General features: G+C 39.4%; 1 protein-coding gene across 6 annotated transcripts in view; it reads left to right on the top strand.

Annotated features, from left to right (window-relative positions):
- Positions 1–14,392: 14,392 nt before the first annotated feature.
- The window catches only part of COL3A1 (collagen type III alpha 1 chain), a 75,012-nt gene continuing 62,522 nt past the window's right edge, over positions 14,393–26,882 (top strand). For 4 of the 6 annotated variants that reach the window (XM_019553836.1, XM_019553834.1, XM_019553832.1 and 1 more), the window contains exon 1: positions 14,393–14,608. In XM_019553836.1, coding sequence (XP_019409381.1) covers positions 14,530–14,608 — 79 coding nt within the window. In that variant the 5' untranslated portion in view covers positions 14,393–14,529. The remainder of the gene's footprint in view (positions 14,609–26,882) is intronic. The other 2 variants (XM_019553835.1, XM_019553833.1) reach the window with 1 other exon arrangement.

The following is a 26,882-nucleotide window of genomic DNA, read 5'->3' as shown; positions in this document are numbered from 1 at the left end:
CATATTTGTTACAAAAATCATCAAACCGCCACAACAAAGGTTGTAGCAAGGAATATAAAACTGCTTGGCCACTTTATTCAGGCAGCTGGGAGCAGTTTTATTTCCCAGTAAAAAGCAAATGGTAAAATGAAACCGCACCCAGCTGCCTGTGTAAAGCAGTCAGGCAGTTTTATATCCCTAGCATTAAGCAGAGGCAGAATATGGGCTGACAGTTCCACTGGCAATCAAGGCTCCACCCTGGGGGGCCAGAGGCACCAAGGCCCACGTGGACCCCCTGGGCCAGGCCATGCTGGGTGGGTGAGGGTGTCCATGCAGACAGCAACCATGTCTGCTGCCTGCAGTCCTGGGAGCAGCCAGCCATAATTTGCTTTTTACCAGGAAATGAAACCTCTCCCAGCTGCCTGCATAAAGCAGCCAGGCAGTTTTATATTCCTGGCACTAAGAAGGGGCAGACTATGGGCCAATGGTGCCACTGGCAATCAGGGCCCCCACTGGGGAACCACGGGCAGCATGGCCCAGGCAGGCAGGCTGGCCAGGACCATGCTGGGTGGGCGGGGGGTGTCTGTGCAGGTGAACAGAAGATTGATTCATGTCAGGCTGGGCTGCTACACCTGGTGTCTGAAAATAGCCACTACACACAAACACATGCAAATTGAAGCAACATCTGGTGGACAAAGGGTCTCACTACACAAAATATTGTAGCGGCATCTGGTAGACAAAGGGGTTCATTACCCATCATTCAGTGAATTCACATGTACACGTGACAGATCAATGGCTGTATCATTGCAATTTGCATGGATGCAAACTAAAATACATTGGGATGTGGTTTATTTTGCATTGCAACAAACTCATTTAATCACAAAAAACCCATACATGTAAAATGCAGTGCAATTAAACCACAAAAAGGGCAATTTTCATCACATGTATAAGTACTCGAATAATCGTGGGAATGTATGAAATATCAAAGACAAGTCTTTTCCCTTGACCTTTGTTCTAACATAGAGACATAGGGGTCACAGAAATGGATGCCTGACTGTAAGGTAGAGATGCAATGGGCTTCTGTATAGAGGAAGCTTATAAGGAGGGAAGGCTTTCTTAAAATAAAAGGAAATGCCTTCAGTTGCTGGAAGGCTAGAAAGAATGGAGACACTACCAAAGACAGAGACTCCATTCTCTTACAGAGGTTGAATTGTGGGAGAAGGTTCTAAGACTCTGGAGAGGCCAAGTGTAATATTGCAGGTGAGAGTCATATTCTAAAGACAAATATTTTTTTTTAAAGCTGACAAGTTGGGATTTCCTTCAAATCTAAATATCAGTGGGTTCTGAGTTATTCACCTCTTCATCTGTGCTACCTTACAAAAGTTGGCCAAAAGCAAGTGAAAGAAAATTTGAAGAAAACTGCCTCTCTTGAATGTTTAGAGGTAGCTTTCTTTCTTTAAATAATATGAAGAATATTGGAGAAAGATTATAACTGGCATAGATTAAAAACCCATTAATTGATTTTCACTAGATTTATCTGATTTAGCTAAACAATATATAGAACTGACGGACAGACAGCTCCCATAAGATATTGATATACAAATATTTAACAGTATAAACTGTTCTAACAAGGACAGAGAGTAAATTTATGCTAAATAAATACTCTGGTTTATTATGTTTTAGAGAATAGAAATGAAGACTTTTTTGCCAATTTGCCAGACCCTATTCTGACATGTAGAATTGTAGGGCATTTATACAGATACATTTTCTTTCGCACGTTCTGGAGATCCAGCGTGTTCAAGCAGACTCAATTAATCTAATTAAACCTTTGAATTATTTTAGTTCAAAAGTGGACCACCGCCATTTTCTGCACACTGACATGCACTTTGCTGCTTATACAACTGCATGCACCACAGCACTGAGTGCTTTTCAAAGTGCCTGGTGCTGTGGCACATACATGTGTAAAAATGCCCGTACTCATGAACACAGAGGAGCTGTGAACCTTGTGACCTGCCTTGTTTAAACATGGCAGAAGACTAGTGCACCATCTGAGAAGCTCATCATTTTTTGATGACTGAATTTGCACAAATGAAATGACCATCCAAAGATAACTGGGAACATTTATGGTTAGAAATATAACTAACACTAACCATAAATCTAGGCCAATTAATTCATATTGGGTGTGTCTACACAAGACACTCTACTACACATTAGACTAATCTGCTGCTCAGTAAAGCGTCATTATGTAACTGTGCACAGGAGCTACTGTGCAGTAGATTAGTCTTTTGAGTGGTTTTCTACTACCTCTAAATACAGGTAGTAGATTTGCCATGCACTAGCTACTGTGCAGTAGTACTGTACACAGTTACATAGCTGACTGGAAGCAAATTGCTCCCAGTTACGAGCAAATTGGGAGTTGGGAGAATTCTCCCCACCTTCAGGCAGCTGTCTGCTTCTCAGCTGCCTACAGCCATGGAGCTAAGCAGGAACTTCCTGCTGAGGGGGTAGGGCCAGCAGGCCCTGCTGTTTCAGGAACCTGCTGTGGCTTCCCCTGGGTCCTACTGTCCCTGACTCCTGTCATCTTTGACAGGAGCCAGGGGCAGATAAATATTAAATTTCAAAAATTTTTAGGGGCCCCGCAGGCTGGATAGAATAGCCTGATGGGTTGCATCTGGCCCTTTGGCCATATTTTGCCCACCCCTGTGGTTGAAGCGCCATCTTTGGAGATTTTCAAAACCTGGTTAGACAAAGCTTTGGCTGGAATGATCTAGTTTGGGATAGTCCTGCTTTGAACAGGGGATTGAACTAGATGACCTCCTGAGGTCCCTTTCAACCCTAACTTTCTATGATTCTAGTGAAGGCCAGATTTGCTGTACCTGGCCAGTCATTAGTTAGTTATCATGATGCAGTGTAATTCGGTGGATATGACATTAAGAGGGAACCAGGAAGTCTGGCTTCTATTCTTTTCTTTGCTGTGCTTTGCTTTTCTGTCAAATCCCTTTACTTCTCCATGCTTCCATTTCCCTATCTGTCAAATATGAATGACAATGCTTGCCTCTTTTGTAAAGCATTTTAAGATTTCATAAGATAGACAGATATATCTTAAAATATAAGTGTATATCTTAAGATATAAGATATACCTTATATTATATAACCTATATTTTAAGATATATTCTTATATTTATATGTTATTCTTATATCATTATATATAAATGATCCTTGTCTCTTTGAACTTTCTTTTAAAAAATACTTTTCCCATGTTCTGGGAAGTTAATTTAGTCATAGCAAGGGGTGGGGCCTGGAAAAATAACACTATGCAGCTAGTTTATTCACAGTCTCAAAATATTAAATGAGGGTTAGGCGGACTACACTGACATTATAATGCTGTTCTTCTGGCTTTTATAAATTGGGAAGTCTAATTTCTTAATCTAAACCATGACCAAAAGCTCAGGGAATGGAAACATGCTTAATTCTCTGTTATGTCGGGAACCCAAAATATCCACAGCAATCTTTAGCCTTTTGTACATGTTCATACATGTTGCATAATCTCCAGACAACTTCTAGCTGCTCTGAATGATCTTGGGAACAAGGATAAGCAAGACAGAATAATGCACAGTGGGAAATGGACAGAGGTCTTCACTCATTCCATGACAGTGAGTTGTGGAGCTATTCAGCCTAGAGAATAATATTAGGCAATTTCGAGCTTTCGCCATTTCTCTGAAATCCGGTATCCTTTCTTTCCCACTACGACTTACAAAATTGACTCTACTGTTAATCTGGGAGAAAACTACATACTTTTGTTACCAAAAAAGAGAAAGAGAAAAACTATATCCCTGTTTCTGGAATAAATAGACATGCTATATGGTGGTAGGGGTAGAAGTCAGTGAGGGACACATTTTTTATATTTTCATAAGCGAAGGTATTGCTCTACCTGGCAAATACTGGGCTTTGACTAGTATGAACTGACAAGTTTTTAAGCCTGTTTCATGGAGAATCCTGTTGAGGATGTGAGCTCAGTTCAGTCTTTCTGACTGGGGAGCAAGATTTCTGCATGTTGTCAGAAATATGCTAAATTCTTTCTTTTCAAGAACCCTGCTACTTTAGTCCGAAGTGGCTATATTGGAATCCCCCAGGTGCATCAACAAGTAAAATCTTTTAGAAGCTACCATTTTCTAATTGTCTCTCTCTAATCTTCAAATATGGATGTGAAGTAATTAAAAGCAAATATTTTCTGTATGTTGCATGTGCCTGATGAAAGTTATGATGTGAAGAAAAAATGACAATATTGAGCTATAAGACAGTTGCATAGCTTAAAACTGTTAAGCAAAATGTATGTCAACACATTTTTTATTTAAAAATAAAGGATTTGGGGCAATATTTGTTTACATGTTCCTATCTCCCCTAATTGTCAGAAATGTAACTGGAAAGTATTTTCTCTTTTTAAGTGGGATAACTGTATCTCTAATTAAGTAGCAAATATTTTGCTTTTCACAAATTTTTGATTGTTCACAAAACAGTCAAGATCAAAAACACTAACAAAAGCCATGCAGTTATCATTTTAAGCACACACACAAAAATGCAGATTCTGTGACCAAATGGAGGGTACTACTTTGCCTAAAATCAGTTCCTCCCTGAGATAGCTTCAATGAATTTTGTGGTGTTTTGAATATAAGGGTTGCAGATTAAGAATGATGTAGGAGTTGTGTCTGGTAGGCTATTTATGTGCCCTAATTCTGACTTTGCTATCAGGATAACCTTCAAACTGACAAAAAAAGAAATCTTAACTGGAAAATATAGTGGATGACTTTGAGAATGTGTGTCCTTTTCTGTATCTTCACCATGAACTGGGTTTCCAGAAATGCAACTTAAATTTTGTGCAGATGTTTCTGCTGGAACAAGATGCTTTTGTGGAGCAAATGCCACCAAAATGCCTGTCAGCGCCCCAAGTCTTCCTTAGGGCAATATAAATCAGGCTGTGTGGCTACTACTGAAAACTGAAACAATGTGATAGTCTGGAAATTTACATGTTGTAAATCTATTAAAATTACAGGAGCATACTCTACTCTCTTGGCAAGGGTCTTGGCTGATATAGTTCTATGAAAGACACAAAGAAAGAGGCTACAATACTGACTTGAGAAGGGTGAGGTTGTAAAGGACCTGCTGTATCCTCACAGGCTATAAATAATGTATCTGGTACATGTATCCATGAAAACAGGCACATGTCCATGAAATATTGAATAGCCAAAGACACTGCTTCAGGATTTGGTGTTTCTGTCCCATAGTCTGTTCAAAGCTGTGGTGGAAGGAGGCACACTGCCTGTGCCATTGTGCATGCTATAATGTATCCATAGTTGTGAAGAAGAGGATAGATGGGAAAAAGATGACATGTTTATTGTTACATCCATGACTCTTGCACCTTAATCATAAACCAGTACAGGTTTCCCTCGCCTTATGCAGGTTCTCTTTGTGTGAATTTGCTCTTATGCAATGAGATTTTTATACCAAAGATTCGTTGTATGCAAGGTAAATTCACTCTTACGCAAATGGTGGGGTGAAAGCCCGCAGTCAGCTGCTTTGTGCGGTGCATTGTGGGATGTGCACCCAAATATAGTCTCCTGTATGGATGTATTCTCCTTGTTCGTTGTCTGCATCACATGTTTCTGTAGTTGCCATCCCCATTATGATAGAGCCCTGTGCTTGTGTGTACTGTCTGCTGTTGGTGAGTACCAAAATTATCTTGTAAAAGTCGTAGAAATCAGTCTGGGGGTCAGTACAGTCAAAGTCTTGGAACATATCCCTATTTGTTACATTGTAAAGTGGGTTCCTTTTATGCAAATTCGAGCTATGTGCCATTTTCCAGTAACACATGTAGAGCACAAGGCGAAGGTAACCTGTATTACATGCTGATATCTTTAGTGTCTCTACTTTGGGTTCTTGCTATCCCAAATAGCACTTACCCATCTTGCCTGTTGCAGACCAAAGCTGTTCCTGTGGAGTTATAGTTATGTAAATGTTATCTGTTTCTAAGACCCCCCTCTACACATTACAGGTGCTCACAATTACCTGTTAATTGTGTATTTACCTTGAGACAAGCTATGTGCACAAAGTACTTATCACGCCATAAAAAGTTCCAACTAGCTATAAAGCTATTAGACCTCAAATATGTATACCAATTTTATAGCTGATTGCTATCAAGGCTTAATTGGCACACATAGCAAAGTTTCTGCTGAGGGCTGTGGGCTCCCAGTCACTGGAGTGCACCTTGCCCAGCCGAGGCTGGGAGTCCCATAACTGCAGGGGATTTTCAGCACAAGCAGTTGAGGACTCTAGGTCCTAGCAACACCTTGCAGCTGCCAAGACCCAGAGTCCCATAGCGATGGAAGCTGGGTTCCTGCAGCATGCTTCTCAGGGATCCCCCTGCCACAGGGTTGCATGAAACCCCCAGAGTGGGAGGATCACCACTGCAGCAATGTCCCTGCCCCATGGGGTGTGTAAAACCCCCATAACAGAAGGATTACTGCTGTGGTGATCTCCCCACCCTGAGGGTTTCATGCACCCCCAGTATCTATACAGTATCTATACTGTAGTTATAGCAATTGTAAAAACTCAGTGGCTAAAAGTATAGTTTAGTCTATGTTCATTTAAAATATGACTGCTTTAGTAAGGCTAAAGAGAGAGAATGGGATGTTTTCATTAATAATCAGGCCAGTACCACCTATTTATTATTGAACTTTTGAAAGAGCTGAATAACTTTAGGATTGTTTCCTCTCTTTTGTCTTCCTTCCATTGACCTCCACCCAACTACCTCAAGACTGAAGGAGCTCAAGGCTTTTCAAGAAACAACCATTGCAGAATCCTATGTGTACGTTTCTTTAATAATCTGTTTAAATACTGACGGGGGAGTATTACAATTTTATGGAGATTTGTGATACCTTAAAAGTGTCAATTTTTGTTCTTTTTCCCTATGGATGGAATGATTTATGTCTAACAGTCCTAACAGACTCATGCATATACAAACAAATATGAGATGTCAGACAGGGAACACATTCTTTGTATGAAAAGGCCAACCCTTCACTTAAAAAGAACATCTTTATAAACAGCTCAGACTGATGTTTCAAATTATCACTGGCTAGTATGATAGGTATATGCATGTTTGAGAAACCACACCCTCTCTACAGATCTTCAATTCCCCAGCACTGGGTACACCCAAAGTTCACTAAACTGTTTTGGCATGTGCCTTTATGATTGTGACGGTAAAATGCTGTGGGTGCTTTCTGCTTCACCCATGTACAGTCATTCCTTTGGCTCTGTTTTAAGAGCTGTTGCAGCTGTGCTGGACACCACAGCAAGTTCTCAACATGACTCAGATGAAAAATTGCATTTCATCTTATCTACACTAGCTTTTTGCAAAAAGTAAATTTTTTGCTATGGGAATGACTGAAGCTGTCTGACTCTTAGCACAGAGCACTTGTGAACATGATGCTACACCTCAGAAAAATACATTGTTCCCCAGTGAATACTCTATAAATTGACTAGAAATTTGAGAGATGAACTGGACAACTTGATAACCTTCAGTCAGCAAAGTCATGTTCTAAACTGCCTTCTCACTGCCTAACCGTATAAGCAATATAATTACAATTAGCATAAGTTGTATTATTTGGATATTTTAGTTCATAATTTTTTTAATAAAGCATCAGAAACTGTTGAGAGATGCTCCTTTCAAAAATTTCTTTTTAAAATGAGACACAGATAACTGAAACTTCATCTCAAAACCAGTTTGGTTGTCTAGAATAAAACTTTTGTTCTAGATGTCTAGATTATAGAAGAGTATTGCAAATAGTTTTCTTCATATTGAAACATCAATGGTAAGGCCCCCATTCTAATTAATTGGTTCAAATTCATGACAGTTAAAAATAAGCTATTGGCCTTTACCAAGAAGCTGGTTGTGGAATTTTTTTATCTATTGTACTCCTTGCTTGTACAAAAGTTTACATGAATCTCAACGTGCTTTAAGGTGTTACAATCTCAAAAAGAAAGTATTATATGAAATCAAATTTTATTGTTTTCACTGCTTATTTACTGGAGTTATACAACCATGCTTGGAATAATCATTTACATGGAGACAATACTTCTGGGACATACAACACAGCTGACTTTTGTTATTTATTATATGTTGAGTGCCATTACTTAATACTTTGCTTGAACTAAGAAATTTCTTTTTAAAATGAGACATAGAAAATTTTTAATATTTTTATAGCCTTCTATTTTTTTCAACAAAAAACATTTGCTGAATTTGGCCCGGGCCAAATCTGCAGTTTTGCTCATTCAAAATTCCATGTTTGGTGTATTTATTATTTATCAGACTGTACAGCTCTAAAAATAATATTCTCAGAATACAACCTTTGCTTCAGTCATAATGCTGAAATTATAATGCCTATCTCTAAATAATAAGTGTTTTTCATCTTCATAGCTCTTCAAGAAAATTTACTAGGTAATTACTGAAACATGGATGTGTTGGGTCACTTTACTGATTCACTGAAATTAGTAGGATTACACATCTAAAGCTTGTTCATGGAAAGAGCTCTACGCTATACAGTGATAACTGAAACTTCATCTCAAAACCAGTTTGTTTGGTTGTCTAGAATAAAACTTTTGTTCTAGATGTCTAGATTATAGAAGAGTATTGCAAATAGTTTTCTTCATATTGAAACATCAATGGTAAGGCCCCCATTCTAATTAATTGGTTCAAATTCATGACAGTTAAAAATAAGCTATTGGCCTTTACCAAGAAGTTGAGGCTGGTTGTAGAATTTTTTTATCTGTTGTACTCCTTGCTTGTACAAAAGATTATATGAATCTCAATGTGCTTTAAGGTGTTACAATCTCAAAAATAAAGTATTATATGAAATCAAATTTTCTTGTTTTCACTGCTTATTTACTGGAGTTATACAACCATGCTTGGAATAATCATTTACATGGAGACAATACTTCTGGGACATTACAACACAGCTGACTTTTGTTATTTATTATATGTTGAGTGCCATTACTTAATACTTTGCTTGAACTAAGAAGACGTGGTTCCTAAACAATACTTACTTTTTTTTTTTAGTAAAATAGAAGTACCCAAAAAAGACAGTGGAAATAAAAATGTATGCATAAAAGCCACCTCTCATTGTTCTTTATTACAGAGAAATAATTCAAATGTTGGTACTAGCACATCTATTAAAAGAAAATAGATATCATGCTCCTAAATCAAAACAACTTGTTGGAACTCAAGAGTATTTGAGTAACTGCTCATTGACATCAGTAGGAAGGTTTTAAATTAACACTACCACATTTTAGAGTTAATAAATGCAGAGATAAAATGTAAACTATCAACTATCAAAGTTAAATAATCCAAATAGTGAAATGTTCTTAGCTATCTAAAAAAAGAAAACCAGGAAAAAGAAAGTGGAGCTAGTATTTACCAAAAATATAAAGATTAACAATAGCCCAGGTGCAACCCAAAATGAATTATTAATAAATAAAGGTTAGGATGCAGAGCATATCCATCCTCTGCCCCATGACATTTCAACATAGGTTAGGTGAGCCTGGAGTCAAATGTCTTCCCTGACCCTTTATGTTTTCTATGGGTCAGATGTAAAAGGAGCAATAGCATATGGGAGAGAGGCAGGATCACTAATAGGAAGGCAAATACCAAAACTAAAAATTACCATATCTTATGTGGAAGCAAAGCTCAAAGAGCTTAATGTCCTTGTCATGAACCTACAATATCTTGAGGTGTTTGTGGAATGTCATGAATGTTTTCTTGAGTTTGTTTTACTGATATGGCATGTATAGTCTCTACATATACATACCAACACGCTTTATTTAGACTTACTGTTACTATGTCTGCATTAATTGTGGTATTTGATGTAATTTTGATATATTTTTATATTTTGGACAAAACTGATTTGTAAGGCAATGTTTAAATTAAGTGTTCCTCGTTTATTCACTTGGGAGAAATAATTGCCAAGAATTAGCATCTGACACAAATATGTTTAATGGCTATCAATCAGACCCTTGTGAACTTAGGAAGCCCCTTCCAGACAATGAGGAATTTATATTTTAAAAGACCTGTAAGAATATCACAGGAGAACAGGCTATTCAGAGAAGGACATTTCTCACAGTGGGGAAATTAAATGACACTATTTTTTGGATATTGGATTAGTAATCTTTGTGTTTGAAAGGATGTAAATATTTTCCTGGTCACAATTAGATTAGGAAATACTTCTGATCTAGTAAATGAATATACCCTTGGAGGAGTCAGGAAGCTACATGTATATTATGAGCTCTTCAAGAATCCAATGGATAATATAAATAAGAAGCCATACTTAAGTTTTGCCTTAAGTAGCGTGACCATAATTATCTTATGGAAATCCAGGATGAGGGCATGCCACGGGGTGCACACACATGCACACACACACATACACATACACTCACATGTGCACCAGGGCTTTGTGTGTGTGAGTGGGCAGGACCAGAGCAGGGTCAGGAGCACAGTGTCTTTCTCACCAGGCCTGCAGGCTGGGGTCAGGGCCGGGTAGCAGGGTACTGGCTAGGCTTGGGGCATTGTGTGGGCTCTGACTCATGGTCCCACCCTGTCCTGGCACCTGCAGCTGCATCCTGGCCATGTATCCCCAAGCTGGGCAGGCACAGCCAGCCCTAGGCTCACATCCCTCTCCTAAGTTAGGGCAGGGTGCAGCCAGGCCAGGCTGGCCTGAAGGCCTGCAACCAGGATGCAGCTGCAGGTGCCAGGATGAGCCTGGAGTCATGAGTGAGCTCAAGGCAGATGGAGCCCATGCAACATCCCCAACTCACCCAGCACCCCACTCTCAGTCCCGGCTTGCAGCCACAGCTCTGGTGACAAAGACACTGGGCTCCCCACTTGCATCCCAACAGCTACTCCAGCCCTGCCTGCTGCCATGCACATCCATGCACAATCCACTCTGTGGCTTCCAGCAGTGGAGCCAGGTGGGACAGTTCAGTACACACACACACACACACACACATATATATCTATGTATATAGATATAGGTATGTATGTATACATACATGTAACAGGGTGATAGTCAACCCTGTTCCTTGGTAGGATTCTTTTCCCAAGAAGAGGGGGGAACCAGGTCACAGAAAGGGCAAAGACTCAGGTACGAGGCACAGCTGCACCTCTTTACACACCAGGAAGAGACACAGTGGATGAGCATTCAGGAGCTACAAAAGAGTGGCACCCCAGACCACATCAGTCCCAGGTTCCTACCAATATGGGATTTTTGCTTAAATGTTCTCCAACAGCCAGGGGACTGAGACAGCCTATAACATTCAGGATTGTCCCAACCAATCCAGGACATATGGTCCCTTTAACCTTGAGAACAAGTGTTGGTCTAAAGCTTCCTGGGGATAAAGTGCGTGGTTCGCTCAGCCAGCAGGCTGGTTATTTTAGCTGACTGGAGAACATGCAGGTGGCCCTGGCAGGAAAGTGAGAGGCAGGAGCTGCTTTCTATCCTGTTGAGCTGCATAGAAGCATCGTTCAAAGGTTTAAGAGGCAGGATAAGATCATATTACTGTTCTGATATTTTCTTTTGTTGTTTCATTATTGTATCTCTCTCTGTATCTCAACATATGGTTACTGATTTCTGATGTTTGCTCTTGTTTTCTGCAATCAACTCTTTTTTTATCTTTTATAACTTACTACTGTTAGGATTAAGTGTGATTTCAAAGCATTTAACCATAAGGTTAGGCCTCTTCCAAGAAAGGGGGGGATCTATCATTTCTAAATGCATGGCCGGACAAGTATGTGATTATTCTACTAAGACCTGGAAAGATTTAGGTGAGGTGGGTAAAGCTGAGGTGCCACAGGACAGGAAGGTGATCTTTTGGAGCATCTCGGTGTGTCCTCAGTGGCCAAGCAGCAGATGGGAGAAAAAGGTTTGGGCCTGAAGGATACCCAAGTTTCAATGGTGCACTGAACTGCATCTGGGGTCGAGTTGTTTCACAATGCTCACATCAAGTGAATAAGCTCCATCCAGAATGGTGAAATTACTGGTTCATGAGATATCAAATAAAATAATAAAGATTTTAAAGAAATTTATCAAATCAAGGATTTTACTCTACTGGGGAATAGGAAGTATAGTACCTCTGTTTAAGAAAGAAGGAAAAAGTGATTCAAGCACCAGAGAAAAGTTGGCCTATCCTGGAAAGTATACAAAGCTTTAGAGTAAAGTTTTAAGGACAGAATAATTAAAGACATTAAGGCAAACTTAAAATATGCGACAAGGGTTTCCAATGGTAAATCATTGTGGATTAACCTAGTATCTCTCATGGAGAAAAGAACTCTTATTAGACAAGAGAAACATGTTAATAAATTGACCTTTATTTCAGTAAAGTGTTTAATAAAGTGTCACACGGAGAATTATTAAGAGAATAGGATTAGTGTAAGAATTTTAAGGTCAGAAAGGCTTTGGATGCACATTACATTTGTAGAACTATATATGTTTATATAGCACTATTCTCTATGGTGCTAGAGAGCCATATTCTCAGGCTCTCTAGCACCACAAAAATGATGGATCCACCACATAAAAAATTTCTGTTTGAAACAGGAACTTCTGTGTACTACTACATTTTGCAATGCCACATGTGAAGAATACATGTGGACAGTTAGATATAAAGCTACAGGGGGCCTCTCAGACCTGCCAGCATCCCACAGCGCTCCACACTCCCCACACGCCTTCCAACAGGTTTGCCAACCCAAAAACACGTTTTTGCTAACAATCTGCAAACTTTTTACTGATAACCAGACTTTTTTCCTGACACATGTTTTTACCATCAATAAAAAAAAATCTTGGATTGGCAGCCCTGCTTGATGACAGCAATGGTTCTACATTATGTTGATCTCACTTCAGGGGTCCCCTACTCATCCCACATGATGAAAATCCAACTTTACCCAACAACATTCTGCACCCTGAAATCAACCCCCAGTCTTACTCCTACCACCACAGTCCCCCATCCCAGAATAGACTCCCACCATCCACCTCTTCCCCTCCATCTGAGCCCCACAGCTCCAACCTTGTCTTGCCTTGGAGCCCTACATACAGTACATTCAGGATGATCACTGAGAAGGCAGGCACACAGTTGGTAGCACTTGCTAAATGAGCTCTACAGGCTGTATTAGGCCAGAAAGCCCTGATAGACAGTTCATTTCAGGGCTCTGAACAGACATCCTGCTTTGACACCAGGGAAAGAGATAGAAGTTATGTTTTTTGCATGATGGACCCCTGAAAACACTCCACAGCCATGCCATGGCATATATGCATGGCTCCAGAGTACTTTTTAAGTGTCCAATCATGTGACAAATTAACCCTCATTAAATGAAGTATCAGATGAAGGTGTTCCACTTCAGAGCACCTTAGGGAATGTGGGTTAATTTGTGGCATGATTGGGGCTGGGCTGATGAAGTGGGGAGCAGGTAGATCAGAGCCATACTTAACCCTGTGTGACCTTGTCATGTCAGGAGTTTCAACTTAAGTGAAAGTGTATTGTGTGTGGGCTCAGGAAACATGACCCAGCACTATACATCAAATTCAGAGGTAATACCAGACCTATTTGATTTGTTGTTTATACCGACAGAAAATGCTCATGGTGAGTTTAGCCCTGGTTAATAGTTAATAGTTAATACATGACATATATGTATATCCATATAAGTGATATGTTATATCAGCAATACATAAAAACACAAATGTCATTTGTATAGGTAATGAATGAGTATTCATTAATTAATCAATTCATTAATGAATTCCTGCATTCATTACTGTCTGCATGCAAAGAATGGAGTCAGACTGATCTCTTCAAATTCACTGATTTACAGCAGTAAATGGTTTGGCCCATTGTTTTAAGAGTAATACAGGTAAGTAAAATACAGCATGCAGTTCATAAACAGTATTTCTTCAAGCGTTATCAGATTTCCACATTAATACCCACATGCATTTTAGGATTAGGAAAACTCCAAAATTAAAATAATTTATATCACAAATTTCCTTTAGGAAGTAAAATCCTCTCAAGCAACTTATTTTTTAATGTGATTTTACACTTCTCTCTCTCTCTCTCTCTCTTACACATACACACACACACACAAAGTATGCACACTTCATGTGGGCTGGGGTGTGTGTGTGTGTGTGTGTGTGTGTATCATATGTAGATACATACAAGATCTCCAGATGTGCTATTTATCTAGTTTACTTAGCTGTTTCTTCTGTAAAGCCAAGAGAAATATTAATCATTTCATCTACTGTTAAGGGGATGGTCTTCTTCTCATATTGCAGAAAGGGGCTGGAAAGTTAAGAGAAGCCAAAGTTTTTCCTATTTAAGGCCAAAGCACTGGAATGCCTGTGGCTGAGTTCTGTACAGGGCCCGGGTGCTGAAAGGGCAGGGAACAATCGATGGTGCTATTTTGAACTGATTTTTCTTTCCCCCACATTTTTATTTTTGCACATAGAGTCTCATGTCTAATATTTAGACATGATGAGCTTTGTGCAAAATATAGTTTTGCTCATTCTTGCCATTTTTCAGCCCTCAGTTATTTTGGCACAACAAGATGGTGAGTAATTCACACTTCTTACATTTTTATATATATTTATATGTATTTATGTTCATTGGTCATCTTAATAACCTGTAAGAAATGAGACTTTTCAAATCCCCCCAGAAAATATTTCCATCACTGATTCCTCATTGCCAAAGAGTTAATGTTTTAGCTGAATACTGTAGTTCTGTGTTTTATTAATCCAGAGGTTTATAATTGTAAAATATGCTTCGCTTTTTTCTGCATTTAAACAGACTGAACAATATTCCTTACTTATGTTGCTGTGGTTCTTGTTTGTACTTGCTTTCGCTACCACAGGCACTGGAAAGTTTTTCAAACTATTTCTTTTAACTCTTGGAATAACCTCTTAACATCGTAGCTCTGTGCATTCTGGAAGTCATTTGTCACAAGTCATCAGTTTCTACTTTCAGCTATTTTTTGAATTGTTACTCTGTACCACATAATACATGTTCCTTTGGCATCACAGGAAGATGTTTTAAAGACTTTGGGGAGTGGGGGACTTAAAAGTTCCTGTCAGGATTGCTGAATTCATTTTTTTTCCTAAGACAAATCAAAAAAATATGTGTAAGCCTGGTAAGTTTCTCCTTTTGCTTTTTGACATAAAGCAGAATGATGAATGGATATACTCATATAAAATCTTTTCAGTTATACATTTTCAGGTTGTTTTAAGTCCTTACAGTATCAGGTAATAACTGGTGGGAGGGTGTGTATGAGAGAGAGGGAGAGAGAGAGCGACAGAGAGAGGTGAATCTGGACTGTAGTGAAAAATCAGTCTACACTTACTTACTCTTTACTCTAAAATGAGTTTATCATGATTAGGATTATGATTAAGTTAAACAGCTGCAATTCTTGAAAGACATTTGATACTTTTTGGATCTGCACCATTTCTGCTTTCTGGTGATTCTAATGAAAACCTTTCATGTCTTACTCTTAAAAAGTGATGTCATCTTTTGTGTGTCTTCTAAATATGAAAGAAACATGATGCATTATTCATGCACTAAACAAATGAATTACTTTATGATTAGAGAGATAATTGGTAATAGCATACATTGTACTGCATTTAGACATGGTCAATCCCTTTTTAAGTGGAAAAAATGCAAAACCTGTCTGGAAAAGCATACCTAGAAAGCAACCTCTGCATCTGGGTTTACTAATTTTCCAACAGGAGGTTTTATTAGTAGAGCAGCTGGAGCAGAGTGAGTGTTTCATTCTGAGCAAGTCAAGAATAATACTCTGTAACAAAGAAGCACTTAAAATGAATTCTAAATGCCAAATACCTAATGAAAATTGAGGGAAGTTAATCTTTCTAAATGCCATTCAAAACTGTTAATTTCAAATGATTCTTTTGCCTTTTCAGGTTATATTTTTACTGCTGTTGTTAAGTCTCTTTTTTCAGCATATAGATTAAACAGGTCTCTGAAAATGGAACATTGCAAAAGCCAAAAATATGTATATAATGGGTTACAGCAACAAAGCAAATTCATATGTTTTTCACCATGCACAATGGAGGACCTCTCCACTGATCACAGTGAAAAATACCCCCAGTTTGAGACCCTCATCACTTAATAAAATCTCTTGTGCATCATTCCATGATAAACCTTCTCCCCTTAGTTGGTTGTGTCCCGTTTTGACTCAAGTAACCCAGCATTAGGCAAAGAGAAACAAGCATGCCAAGAAATGTGAAGGAACAGCCTTAACAGCGTATTTCTTTGCCACATTCACGTCTCATGGTATGGCAGCATTTCCATACTGGGCTAACTTCCATGAGGATAGAGAGCTATGGTTACTTGGAAGATAATAGTAAAACACAAAATAATTTATTTGTAAATGGAGATGAAATTGAATATCCTTTTTGGTTTCCTAGAATATCTCCTGTTGTCCTCTTCCTGGAATGTTCTCTTCCACAACTTTTTTAAAAAAGTTTTGTCTTCTGAAAGAGTAGCTTTTTTTGCTTTTTTCCCCCTCATCATAATGGACATGCTCAAAAAAGCCTAATAATAAAAATAGAATTCAAATACTTAAATAGTAATATTGCTGATGCACATATAATGTAGTGATGAGCTGCACTAAAATGTCCGGGTTTGAAAAGAAAAATTCCAGACATGCTGAAGTGCCCATTTTTCAAAATATATGATGTGATTTGTAAATCATACAATGTAAGGAAATACAACATTTTCCTTGCAAAATATTGCTACAAATAACCTTGCCATATTGTTAAGGAAGCTACTTAGTGAACAGTACGCTTAGAAAAGTCAGATGTAGTTCTGAGTTCTGCGTTTCTTTGTTTTCTTGTTTCCAGGAATGGACGTTAAAAATCAGTTTAAGAAAGAATCTCCCCTTTTTTGGCTCATGGCTGTTGTAGAAATTTGAAATTTTCCCTCAGTAGCACTAATAGAGTTTTGAAAATGTCCTAGCAATTTAGTAGGGTTCTTTAATCTTGTAAAAATGATTCAGCTTGATATGGGTTAAGCCTAGTTTTTCTGGCCTGTGGTGTCATAACAAAGCGCCACCTGGTGGCTGGCAACTCTTTTTTATACATGACAAATGAAGATTCAGATTCAAGAAATTAATATTTAATGCTCATTTGTGTTACATTATTGAGTCAGTGATTTGGGAGCTATTAAGTTAGTCAAGGCACTGTTCTTCCAGCTTCCTCACATTTAGTAACACTAAAGTATTAGGTCCCTAAAATATTAGAAAACAAAGTGCTGAATTCTGTCCAATCTTGCATAGAGTTACCATAATGTTGAAAAAATATGCAAAAAAAATGTAAGACTAAAACTTATTCCTGAGCATACAGTTCCTCTGATCAGGTATATACATGTTTCTAGAAGCATGTGAGATTTTAGAAATAAGCCGTAAATTGCACATCACTAAAAGAATTGTTCACACATTTCAAAGTATTTGAAATAAAGAGAGCTATAGTTTTGGGTGTTTTACTCTCCTGAAAGCTCTGCCTCAAGCTATCATTATTTACCAACAGCTTTCATGGATGAAGTTCACTTTTACACAAAAAAACTTTCTTGTAAATGAGGAAGTACCACATACATGGTGCAGAGCAAATGGCTGTCTCTAGCATAGGATCTCACGGAAAACTCTAGTAAAAGACTACTCCAAATATATTGGTTTACACCCATTTGAAGGCTGCCTTATTTTCAAATGTACTAAAGGAATTTTCATGTAAATAGGAAGTAGGGTCAAGAACTACGCACAATTTTGCTGCACTTCTAGTTGACTCTACAAGGTAAATTACTATCAGTCCTCTGCATAGTTTGTTAGACTGATTTCAAACTATATGTTACCCGCCTGTTATCTATCTATGAAATGAATGTACTCATTATTTCTCACAAGCTTCCTGACACCCATCCATGATGAATATAAGGATATTTTGGAGACCTAAGACCTAGGATTTTTTTTTCTTTTTTACACCGTAAATAATAAGTAATTCCACTGAGGTCATCAGAACATCACTATGTGATAGCAGAACGCAACACTAAATCTTTGCATAGCAATAACTTAATGCTTACATTATCATATAAATCCACCTTTTTCATGACGTTAGTGCAGGGGTGGGCAATTATTTGGGCTAAGGGGCCACTTCGGGAGTTTAGGTGAGCTGTTGTGGGCCAAGTCAGCACTCTCCACTCCCACCATGGTAGGCAAGGTCAGCAACCCCCATCCCGCCCAGCCTACAACAGCTCACAAAAATTCTGTATGTGCCTCTACCCTAGGTCCCAGCCATGTGCTGTTTTATGATCCTGGCCTGGGCCTCAGGGTTTCCATGGGGGCTGGCTTGGGACCCCCACAGGCAGAGCAAGCCCTGCTAGGAGGATGAGATGGGGCTACAGGTGGGTGGAGAACAGTGTCTGGGAGCAGGAAGGGCAAGTGGGACTGGGGCCAGGGCTGGGATCATGGTATGGCTGCAGCATGGGGCTGGGGCCCAGGACAGAGCCATGATCTGCTCCCTACATGCCCCTACCCATGGAACTGGCACCCATCGCAGGAATGTATGAGCAGCAAATCATGGCTCTGCCCCAGGTCCCAGGCCCCAGGCCCCAGTTCCACACTGCTACCACCCTGCATTCCCAGCCCTGGTCCCAGCCCTGACCCTCCATCCTGCTCCTGGATGCCACTCCCTGCCCACCCACAGCCCCACCCCATCCTCCTACCCAAGCATTCCCTGCCCCGGTGTGTCCCAGGCTGATCTTCATAAAGACCCCACTCGCTCCCCTGCCTGCTTGCCCACCCACTCACTCAGTCTGGTGCCCCCAGCAGTGGGTGAAGGGTGGACAGGATCGGGTGTCCAGGCAGCAGGACCAGGTCGGACAGCAGTGGCACCACTGGCAGTGTCAGATGGAAGGAACTGCTGCCACTTGGGCTGCCAGAAACCAGAGTCCAGCCTCCATAACACCCCAACCCCACTGCAGGCTGGATCCCTTTGTTTGCCCACCCTGCTTTAGTGTGTCTACATGCAACAATATGATATGTGTGCATTCTTTAGTTATCTAAATTAGCTCAGAGCAAGCGAACACCTGAGATAAGAGGCAGTGTCTTTGTTGTATAGATTTCTCTGATCCATTTATATTTATCAGATTGCCATTATTTAAGATAAAGACAGAGATGGATTGATTATAGTCCTGAGTATCATCAATGTATGGCCATGGATATTAGTAGCTAACTGAGTGTTCACATATGACAGGTCTACTATCCAAAGAAAATGTTCTAAAATGACTGGGTTTGTACCACATCCATCATTCACTGAACAAGAAGAGACTCACCCAGTCTAACAAAAAAAGGAGTGGGGAAATAAGAATAAGAGCAAGATGGATCAGAAATCATGCTTGTATTCAGCTGAGCAAATGGAAGAAAAAGCATTTTTGTAAGAAAGTTATTCCAAGGACTTCCTGGAATAATAAAAGAATTCTGTAGAGAGAAGGCAGCAATATTGTATATTTTACCAAAACAATCTTAGGCCATCCATTATCCATTTCCTACTCTTCACCCTATTTTGGAACCACTGTCTAATAAAATGCCTCAACACCTTTCCTTAACACATTCTCAAATGCACTCAGATCTTAAACAATTATGAATGCAGAAACTGGCATCATGATGTTCTACACAGGCAGCTGAGTGGAATACTTGGCAGTGTACATCTGGCTTATGTTGCTTCACCCTGTGTTTGCTATCAAATTTTGCAATGACATTGTTAAAAGTGAACATATGAAATTAAAGACTCAGCAGAGTGTGCACCACAAGCAAGACTGTGTTTTGGAAAAACTATGCATGACTGTCTAAATTAAAGCCTGTAGAATATTTCCTCCCTTGCCCCCATGACTAATCAGGTGTATATGTTTTCCTGGAAATGTGACAGATTTCATAAACACACATTCCCAAGAGACCTTATCCTTGTGAAAATGAGAGCATTAGCTCCCTCTTTCCTAATTTCCCATGCTTGTTTTTCATTTGAGACCAAAGTGAAGCAGACTTTTTAAAAGGGTGGGTGGGGGATGGCTGAAAACATCCACTGCTTTATTACAAAGGGAAGAGACAGAGGTAAATGGTGCTTCCCCTAGCCCTGATGGCAGTGCTTTAGTCAAAGCCAGTACATTTGTTCTCCTAGCAGAGTTACAAATTACAAACAGACACCCTGTCTCTTTCCAGCTGTTGGCTGCATTTGGGGACTTGAATTAGACAGGTAAAAATTAGACTCTGTCTCTTGCAAAATGTTAGTTGTAGCCAGCCTTAGCAACACTTGGCTATTAGTTATAATTAATTTGTTTGGTGGTGGTGACAGAAGAGCTAGAATTAGTATGTTTTTTGTAGATTCTAGTCCTATATTGGCATGGACATTAACTTGGACATATATGGGCATTAGCTTTGGATGTAGACATCTTGATAATCTGGAGAATATGATATGCATTACTAATGGACAACAGTGCAACCTGTAACTACTGCTAGCTATTACTAACATGCATCTCTATCCTGCCTTCTGTAGAGTAACGTGGTTAACATGGGAGTTAGGTGCACATAAGAACCTCCTAGACCTTAAATGCTGGAAGCTGCAAGGAGGAGAGGAATAGGGGAAAAACCCTGGTCATAACCTGCTCACTCTGCCTTTCAACATCCACGCTCTGTCAGTGTGTGACTCAGCATACTGGGCAAGATGGACCTATGGTCTGACCCAATAAATGGAGTTCTTATGTTCTTATATAGCTACCTCTCTACTACTGCCATATAGTGTGTCATATTTAGTTCTTCCCAATTCTGTCTGTAACAGATTATTTGGATTTAGGAGAAATCTGTCAAGAGAAGGAAGAGGTGCAGGCTACCACTTATAGGATTCAACAGTATGGCATCTTTCCATGGCAGTATGAAAATAATGTTAACTTTGGATGTGCTCTTAGTGACCTTGGGTGTGCTTTTAGAGAAAATCAACTATTACAATAGCCACTGAAAATTTGCATTGTCCTCTAAATCAGTTTGTGCTAATGACTGTTCAAAACCTATTAGAATGAGAAACAGATCCGTGTTGTGTCCATTAACTCCTTCTGATGTAATTGTGTGCATGCGTATGCATCTGTGATGGTGAAACACAGATAAGGATATGAGGAAAACAAACAATAAAGGGAATATGATGTTGGTCATTAGTTTGTTGAGGAACTTAAGGTAGTTGTAGAAATAATATGTGATATGAAAAAATAAATCCTCCCTTGGTGATTTCCAGTTTTAAGAAGCTGGAATAAATTGTCAGCGAATGTGTTATCTAGGCTTATTGCCTGCATTTGCTGTCCTAGTCCTAGTTTGTTAAATTACACATTACTGTCAGGTGGTAACCTGGTTCTAACTAAAAAGACTATCAAACATCATACAAAGGCTCTATAAATATTTATAATCAGATACACATTTCTAATGATACAATATTCGAAATAAAAATAGATTTAAACTCAAATTTGATAATATTAAAATACTTCAATATTGGGTGGCAATATTTTTCTCTTTGACAGATACTATTTTTTATGTTGCATATTAAGGAGAAGTAATTTCTGTACTTCCTAGTTTTGCTCTTTGACAGATATCTTAATGTATCCCACCGTAGTTAAGTTTTAATTACATTTTTTAACCTTGAAGCAGTCTCAATAATAATATAACCATGTATCATAATTTCCAGATATCAGAAGTAATAATTATATGTCCTGTATTTAACATTTGTCATGACCTAATATGATTTGTGCAATTTGGTGCCTAGACTAAATTCTGAAAGGAGAGAAAGATACCGAATAAAAACTTCAGAATTAGCTTCCTTGAGGTTAAGGATGATTTTTTTTTAAATATTTCATTCAATAAGTAGCATAATCCCTTTCATTGCCCAGAATGAATGGAACCTAATAGGGGAATAAAGTGGGAAAATTTCTGTCTTTCTGATATTACCTTCATTCTCAAAATCTATTGAGAAAGGTATTTACTCTTAAGTAAGACAGAAGACAGGGCAGGGTGGCACTTCAGAGTAACTGCCTCAGAGGCATAAGCTTTCATAAGCAACAGAGTCGAATTAAGTAGATAATCACATGTGAAAGTTTATGCCTCTCTGAACCAGTTGTCCCTAAAAAAAACTATAAAAAAAATCAGTTGCTGATTCAATTTGGGGGAGATTCGGCTCAATTTGGCGGTTGAATCTCCAAATCCAAATCGAACCAGGAGACCCATTAATCTCTCCAAATTGAATTAGAATCCTCCAATTCGATTTGGAGAGATTTGACAATTCAGCCATAGACACAGCTTTATATATTTTTTCTAAGTACCTCAAGGTACCCAGCATGGCTCATGAACACTGTGATGGTGGGGTGGAGCATCCCACAGGAGTGTGTGGCGGGGTTCCCTGCATGCTTGGCAGTGGACCTGGAAGTGGACCAGAAGTACACTGGGTCCACTTCCAGGTCCACTCTGGGTCCGCCGCAGAGCAGGGAGGGGACCCCTCCCCCACCCCCCAGTTCAGCGACTGGTGCTTCCTGGATCTGGGGGGAGCACCCAGGGTCCTTGACGGCTGATCGCCGAGCCGGAGGGGTGCAGGGGGTCCACCCCCTGTGCTCCCATGGGATGCTCCATCCACCCCACCATCTCAGCATTCATGAGCCATGCCTGGTACCTCAAAGTATGTACAAAAAACATATAAGGCTTTGGCCAAATTGCTGATTCTCCAAATCAGAATAAAATCTTCAGATTCACCTGAATTGAATCGGGACAGTGATCCAAATCAGCAAATTGAATCACTGTCTCCTGAATCAGGTCGAATCCTAATCCAAATCAAATATTGCCCACTCTGCACACCCCTAATGTTTAGGGGTGAGGTCACGATTGCACCTGTCTTGTTTATTCCATTATGCTATTATAAAAATGGTTCCCAGAGAATAACCTTTGCACTGAATAGCTTTAGCTGATGGTTGACTCGGACAACCACTGAAGCCAGAATATACACTGGAATAGTCCTTAAACTCTACCAGGGGCTAAGCAGAGCCCTAGACACCGTGAGATCACAAGGAACTTAATGGTGGCTTAAAGTTAGCTTTGATCTTCTTCCCTACATTCTTGCAATAATTGCAGGACAGGAGCAACAGTAAATTGATTCTCATATTAATTTTGTATTGATACTTGCTTCCCAAAATAGTGCAGCTTATTGGCTCAAATGTTGATAAATGTATCTTATAGTTATTACTTTTCCTCAAAATAAATTGTTTCATAGAAACAGCTTTCTCCATTTCATAAATCATCTCCTTTGGAAGAATCCATCCCCTTAAACACTGTTTTTTTCTTTAATATGAATCCTGCTGCTTTTGAGTTTCCAGAGTTGCCTGTTTCATGTCAAAATGACAATGGAAAACATGATATAACCCCTCAAACAACATCATTTGTTAACTTCAGTTAAACTAAACTTCAGCCACTGGGACTTCTGGCTGTGTTCAGTGAAAATGCAACAGAAGAGATTCCTTTCAGATTAGCTAAGAAACCACTTCCATTTTCCATGATTTACATCAAGCTAGGCAGTTTCAAAAATGAAGTATCAGAGCAGGAATGAAAGTGATATGCCTTTTAAGAATGTCTGAATATTTTTTCTCTTGCTGTGTTTCACACAAGTTCTTTGTGAAGAGATGCTGGCGAGGGAACTGAAATCAGAGAGAAAGCCTTATACAACCCAAGAAGACAGCTTTAAAGTAGTGGTATATATTTTGAGGTTTAATGCAGTCTGCTACTTAGAAAGCCTAGACCTTTAGTTGTGGCCAAGGAGCACACAGCCCAGCTCCAAAAGGGGAGATGTAAGTTATAGCTGGAAAGCTTGAGTAGGCTGTGTGTTAGAATAGTCCCCACATACAAATTTATAACAAGACCGAGTTGCCCCAAAAGTGGGGCTTTAAGAGACCAATGCTGAAACCAGAGATAAATGCTGGGAAGGTGGCCCTACATACTGCTGGCCTCCCTCATTATCAGTAACTGGAGAGAAGCATAGGAGTTTCTGCACTATGGCTGTGTCTACATGAGATGCTGACTGTGCAGTAGCCCAATACTAAAGTGCAATTGCATTGCCTGGGAAAAACTGTGTTGTGACACTAATGGGCAGTAATATTAGACTACTGCACAGTAAGCAAACTAAAAAGGCGTTCATCGGCTTACTACTGTCAGTGTTTCACATAGCCCCTGCCCGTGTCACCTGAGGATTGCCTTATCCCATGGAATAGTGGTTCTTCCATGGTAAATTATATTCACTGTAGGTCCAGTGTCCTCCAGCAGTGTGGTATAATATAGTATCACAGGGAAGAATCCAGGCCTGGAGTTCAGTACCAAAGATTAATGGCTGAATTTTGCCAAAGTCATATTCCAGAGTCATGTACCCTTTAGAGCACCTAAAAGAACTAAGCCTTCATCTTCCCTCCTTGGCTATAACTTGTTCCCACTGAAATCGGTGCCTGAAGTCTCAGTAGCCCATTAGTGCCCTTTAGGCCCTTTTATCTCAAACATCAATTGTTTATTCTCTCTGTTTTGTTTTTGTTTTCATTTTTGTTTTTTTCACTGGGGGAAGTCTCATGGTTACTTTTTTGTACAACTGCAACAGCAAAATTACATCTCTGCTTACACAAAAACATGACAGAAACTCTTGTTCACGTCTACACAACTAATGGAAAATATGGGGGAGGGGAGAATTCATTGTGACTTTGATGTTCAGTGTGACTGTTACACTGAACATCAAAATCACAAGAATTACACTCCCCCACACACAAATTTTCCATTAGCTATGTACAAATGAAGCCAAGCTTTTTGAAAATCACACATGCTAAGCTTCTTTAGAAAGTATTTTCTCTTACTATTTTTTCTATCTTGGCATGTTTTCTTCCACTCTGTAAAGAGTCACAATGAGGCAATGCCAGTTTTATGGAACAATGTATTGGAGGCAAATAGCAAAGCTGTGTAGTGAAAATACACTACATGCTCAGAAATCTGTAGAAATCTAGTGGCTTGAATGTTGTCAGAGTGGCCCTCTGTGTTATCCCTCTTTTTAATGTGAGCTGAATAATATCTAGAAAGGAATTGAAGTTCAGAATCACCTTGTCACCTAAGATTTGCTTAAAAAGTGATGATGAGATTTGTTCCCTTGGAAAAATCTTCTTTTAACAGACTTCCACATGCCCAGATTCTTGAATTCATATTTTTCTAATGTCTGTAGCTGCAAGGGGATTGAGCTCAACAGAATTGCTTGTGCCAACTTTGGATGTGAGAACTTAAGTAGCAACCAGTTTTCTGCATTGTGATATCTAGCACTAAGATAGTTAGGAAAAAGGATTTTTTTTTCTAGTTAGGAAAAAGGAATAGTAAACCTAAGAATCAATGGTTATACACAGCGCTGCAAAGTTATATTTAACAGATGGTCCAAACATTTGTAAATGTCTTTGCCAACCATGATAAAACAGCTGCAATGGTTACTTCGGTGATTTTATAATTTTGACATTAATTATCTTGAAATCAAAACAGATTGTATAGCGAGATACTTAATTTCCAATAAAAAGTATCAGACAGCTCAAGAAACACTATAAACACTGTCATGCATATCCAATTAAAAGGCCAAAATGGGTATAGTTGAGAGAACACAAATTGCTTTGCAGATGAGAGTTAAGATGATGCAGGACAGCATTTTTGCTGACCTGTTCAATTTCTTAAGATTTACTTAAGAATTACTTATAGATACTTACAATTTATTTGCAGTTACAGATATAATTCTCTTTTTCAGTTATTGTGCCAGATCATTTGAATATAAAGTACAATCATTACATTTTCCAGTAAAATACAACTCAGGCAATCTCTTTGAATTCAATGAAATTATACAGACAATTGTTAGTGTAGACTCAGATCTCCTGCTGCTTTATTTATCTCTAATGTAACTTGCCTAGGTCAGTGAAGCTATACTACAGCTGAATCTGTATCTGAAAACATAAATGGAGTTTCCACATATACTGCACTGAATTGGAATAGTTCCTGTATGTTCCAGTACCTTGAGAAAAGCACTGAATCAATCTGGGTTCTTCCAAGGTATAATATTGAAATAGATCAATTGTTTAGCCCTCTTCTTCAGCTAGGGAAAAAAATCCATGCTTAATTTCCAATTTCACTTGCCTGATAGAAATTGATTAATTAAGTCCAGCAAGGCCAATAAATAGAAAATGTTCTGCAACCGTTCTTTGCACAGGTCCAGGTTTGAACTTCTAGGTCCTGTCCAGATGAGCATGTCTGTGCAGTGTGTGGTGCTGCAGACACATCTGCAGCACCACACCACGTGTTCAGATGGTTTTTTTACCCTCAGGAAAAAAAAAGCAGAGCTGTGCACACACAGGCATTGCTCACAATACAAAAGAGGAGCCGGGCTGCTGGGAGCCCCACTGCAGCTGCCAGCCAGGCTCTGTGCAACAGAATAGCTGTGGCTACAGCCCCAAGAGGCCCCCAGGACCCCAGGTAAGGCTTCTGGGGGCAGCACAGTGCTGGCTTCAACCTGCCCTACTGACCGCAGGGTAACTTGCCGCATGCCAAAGCATGCACGGGACAGGCATTCCCTGCAAACAAGTAGCAGTAGCACAAGGTACGCAGCTGCTACTTGTCCCCAAGGAACCAAACATCACCACATGTGCACATGGCCCTAAAGTGAAATTTTTAGGCCCTGTCCTATAAGTAGCTTAGCATATATTGAATTCTGTTGTAACTGAAAATGCTTAGCAGTTCGACCGAGATATGGCCC

Source organism: Crocodylus porosus, unplaced genomic scaffold (genome assembly GCF_001723895.1).
Source record: "Crocodylus porosus isolate Cpor-Errol unplaced genomic scaffold, CroPor_comp1, whole genome shotgun sequence".
Taxonomy (NCBI): Eukaryota; Metazoa; Chordata; order Crocodylia; family Crocodylidae; genus Crocodylus; species Crocodylus porosus.
This window is presented reverse-complemented; position numbering and strand designations above follow the sequence as displayed.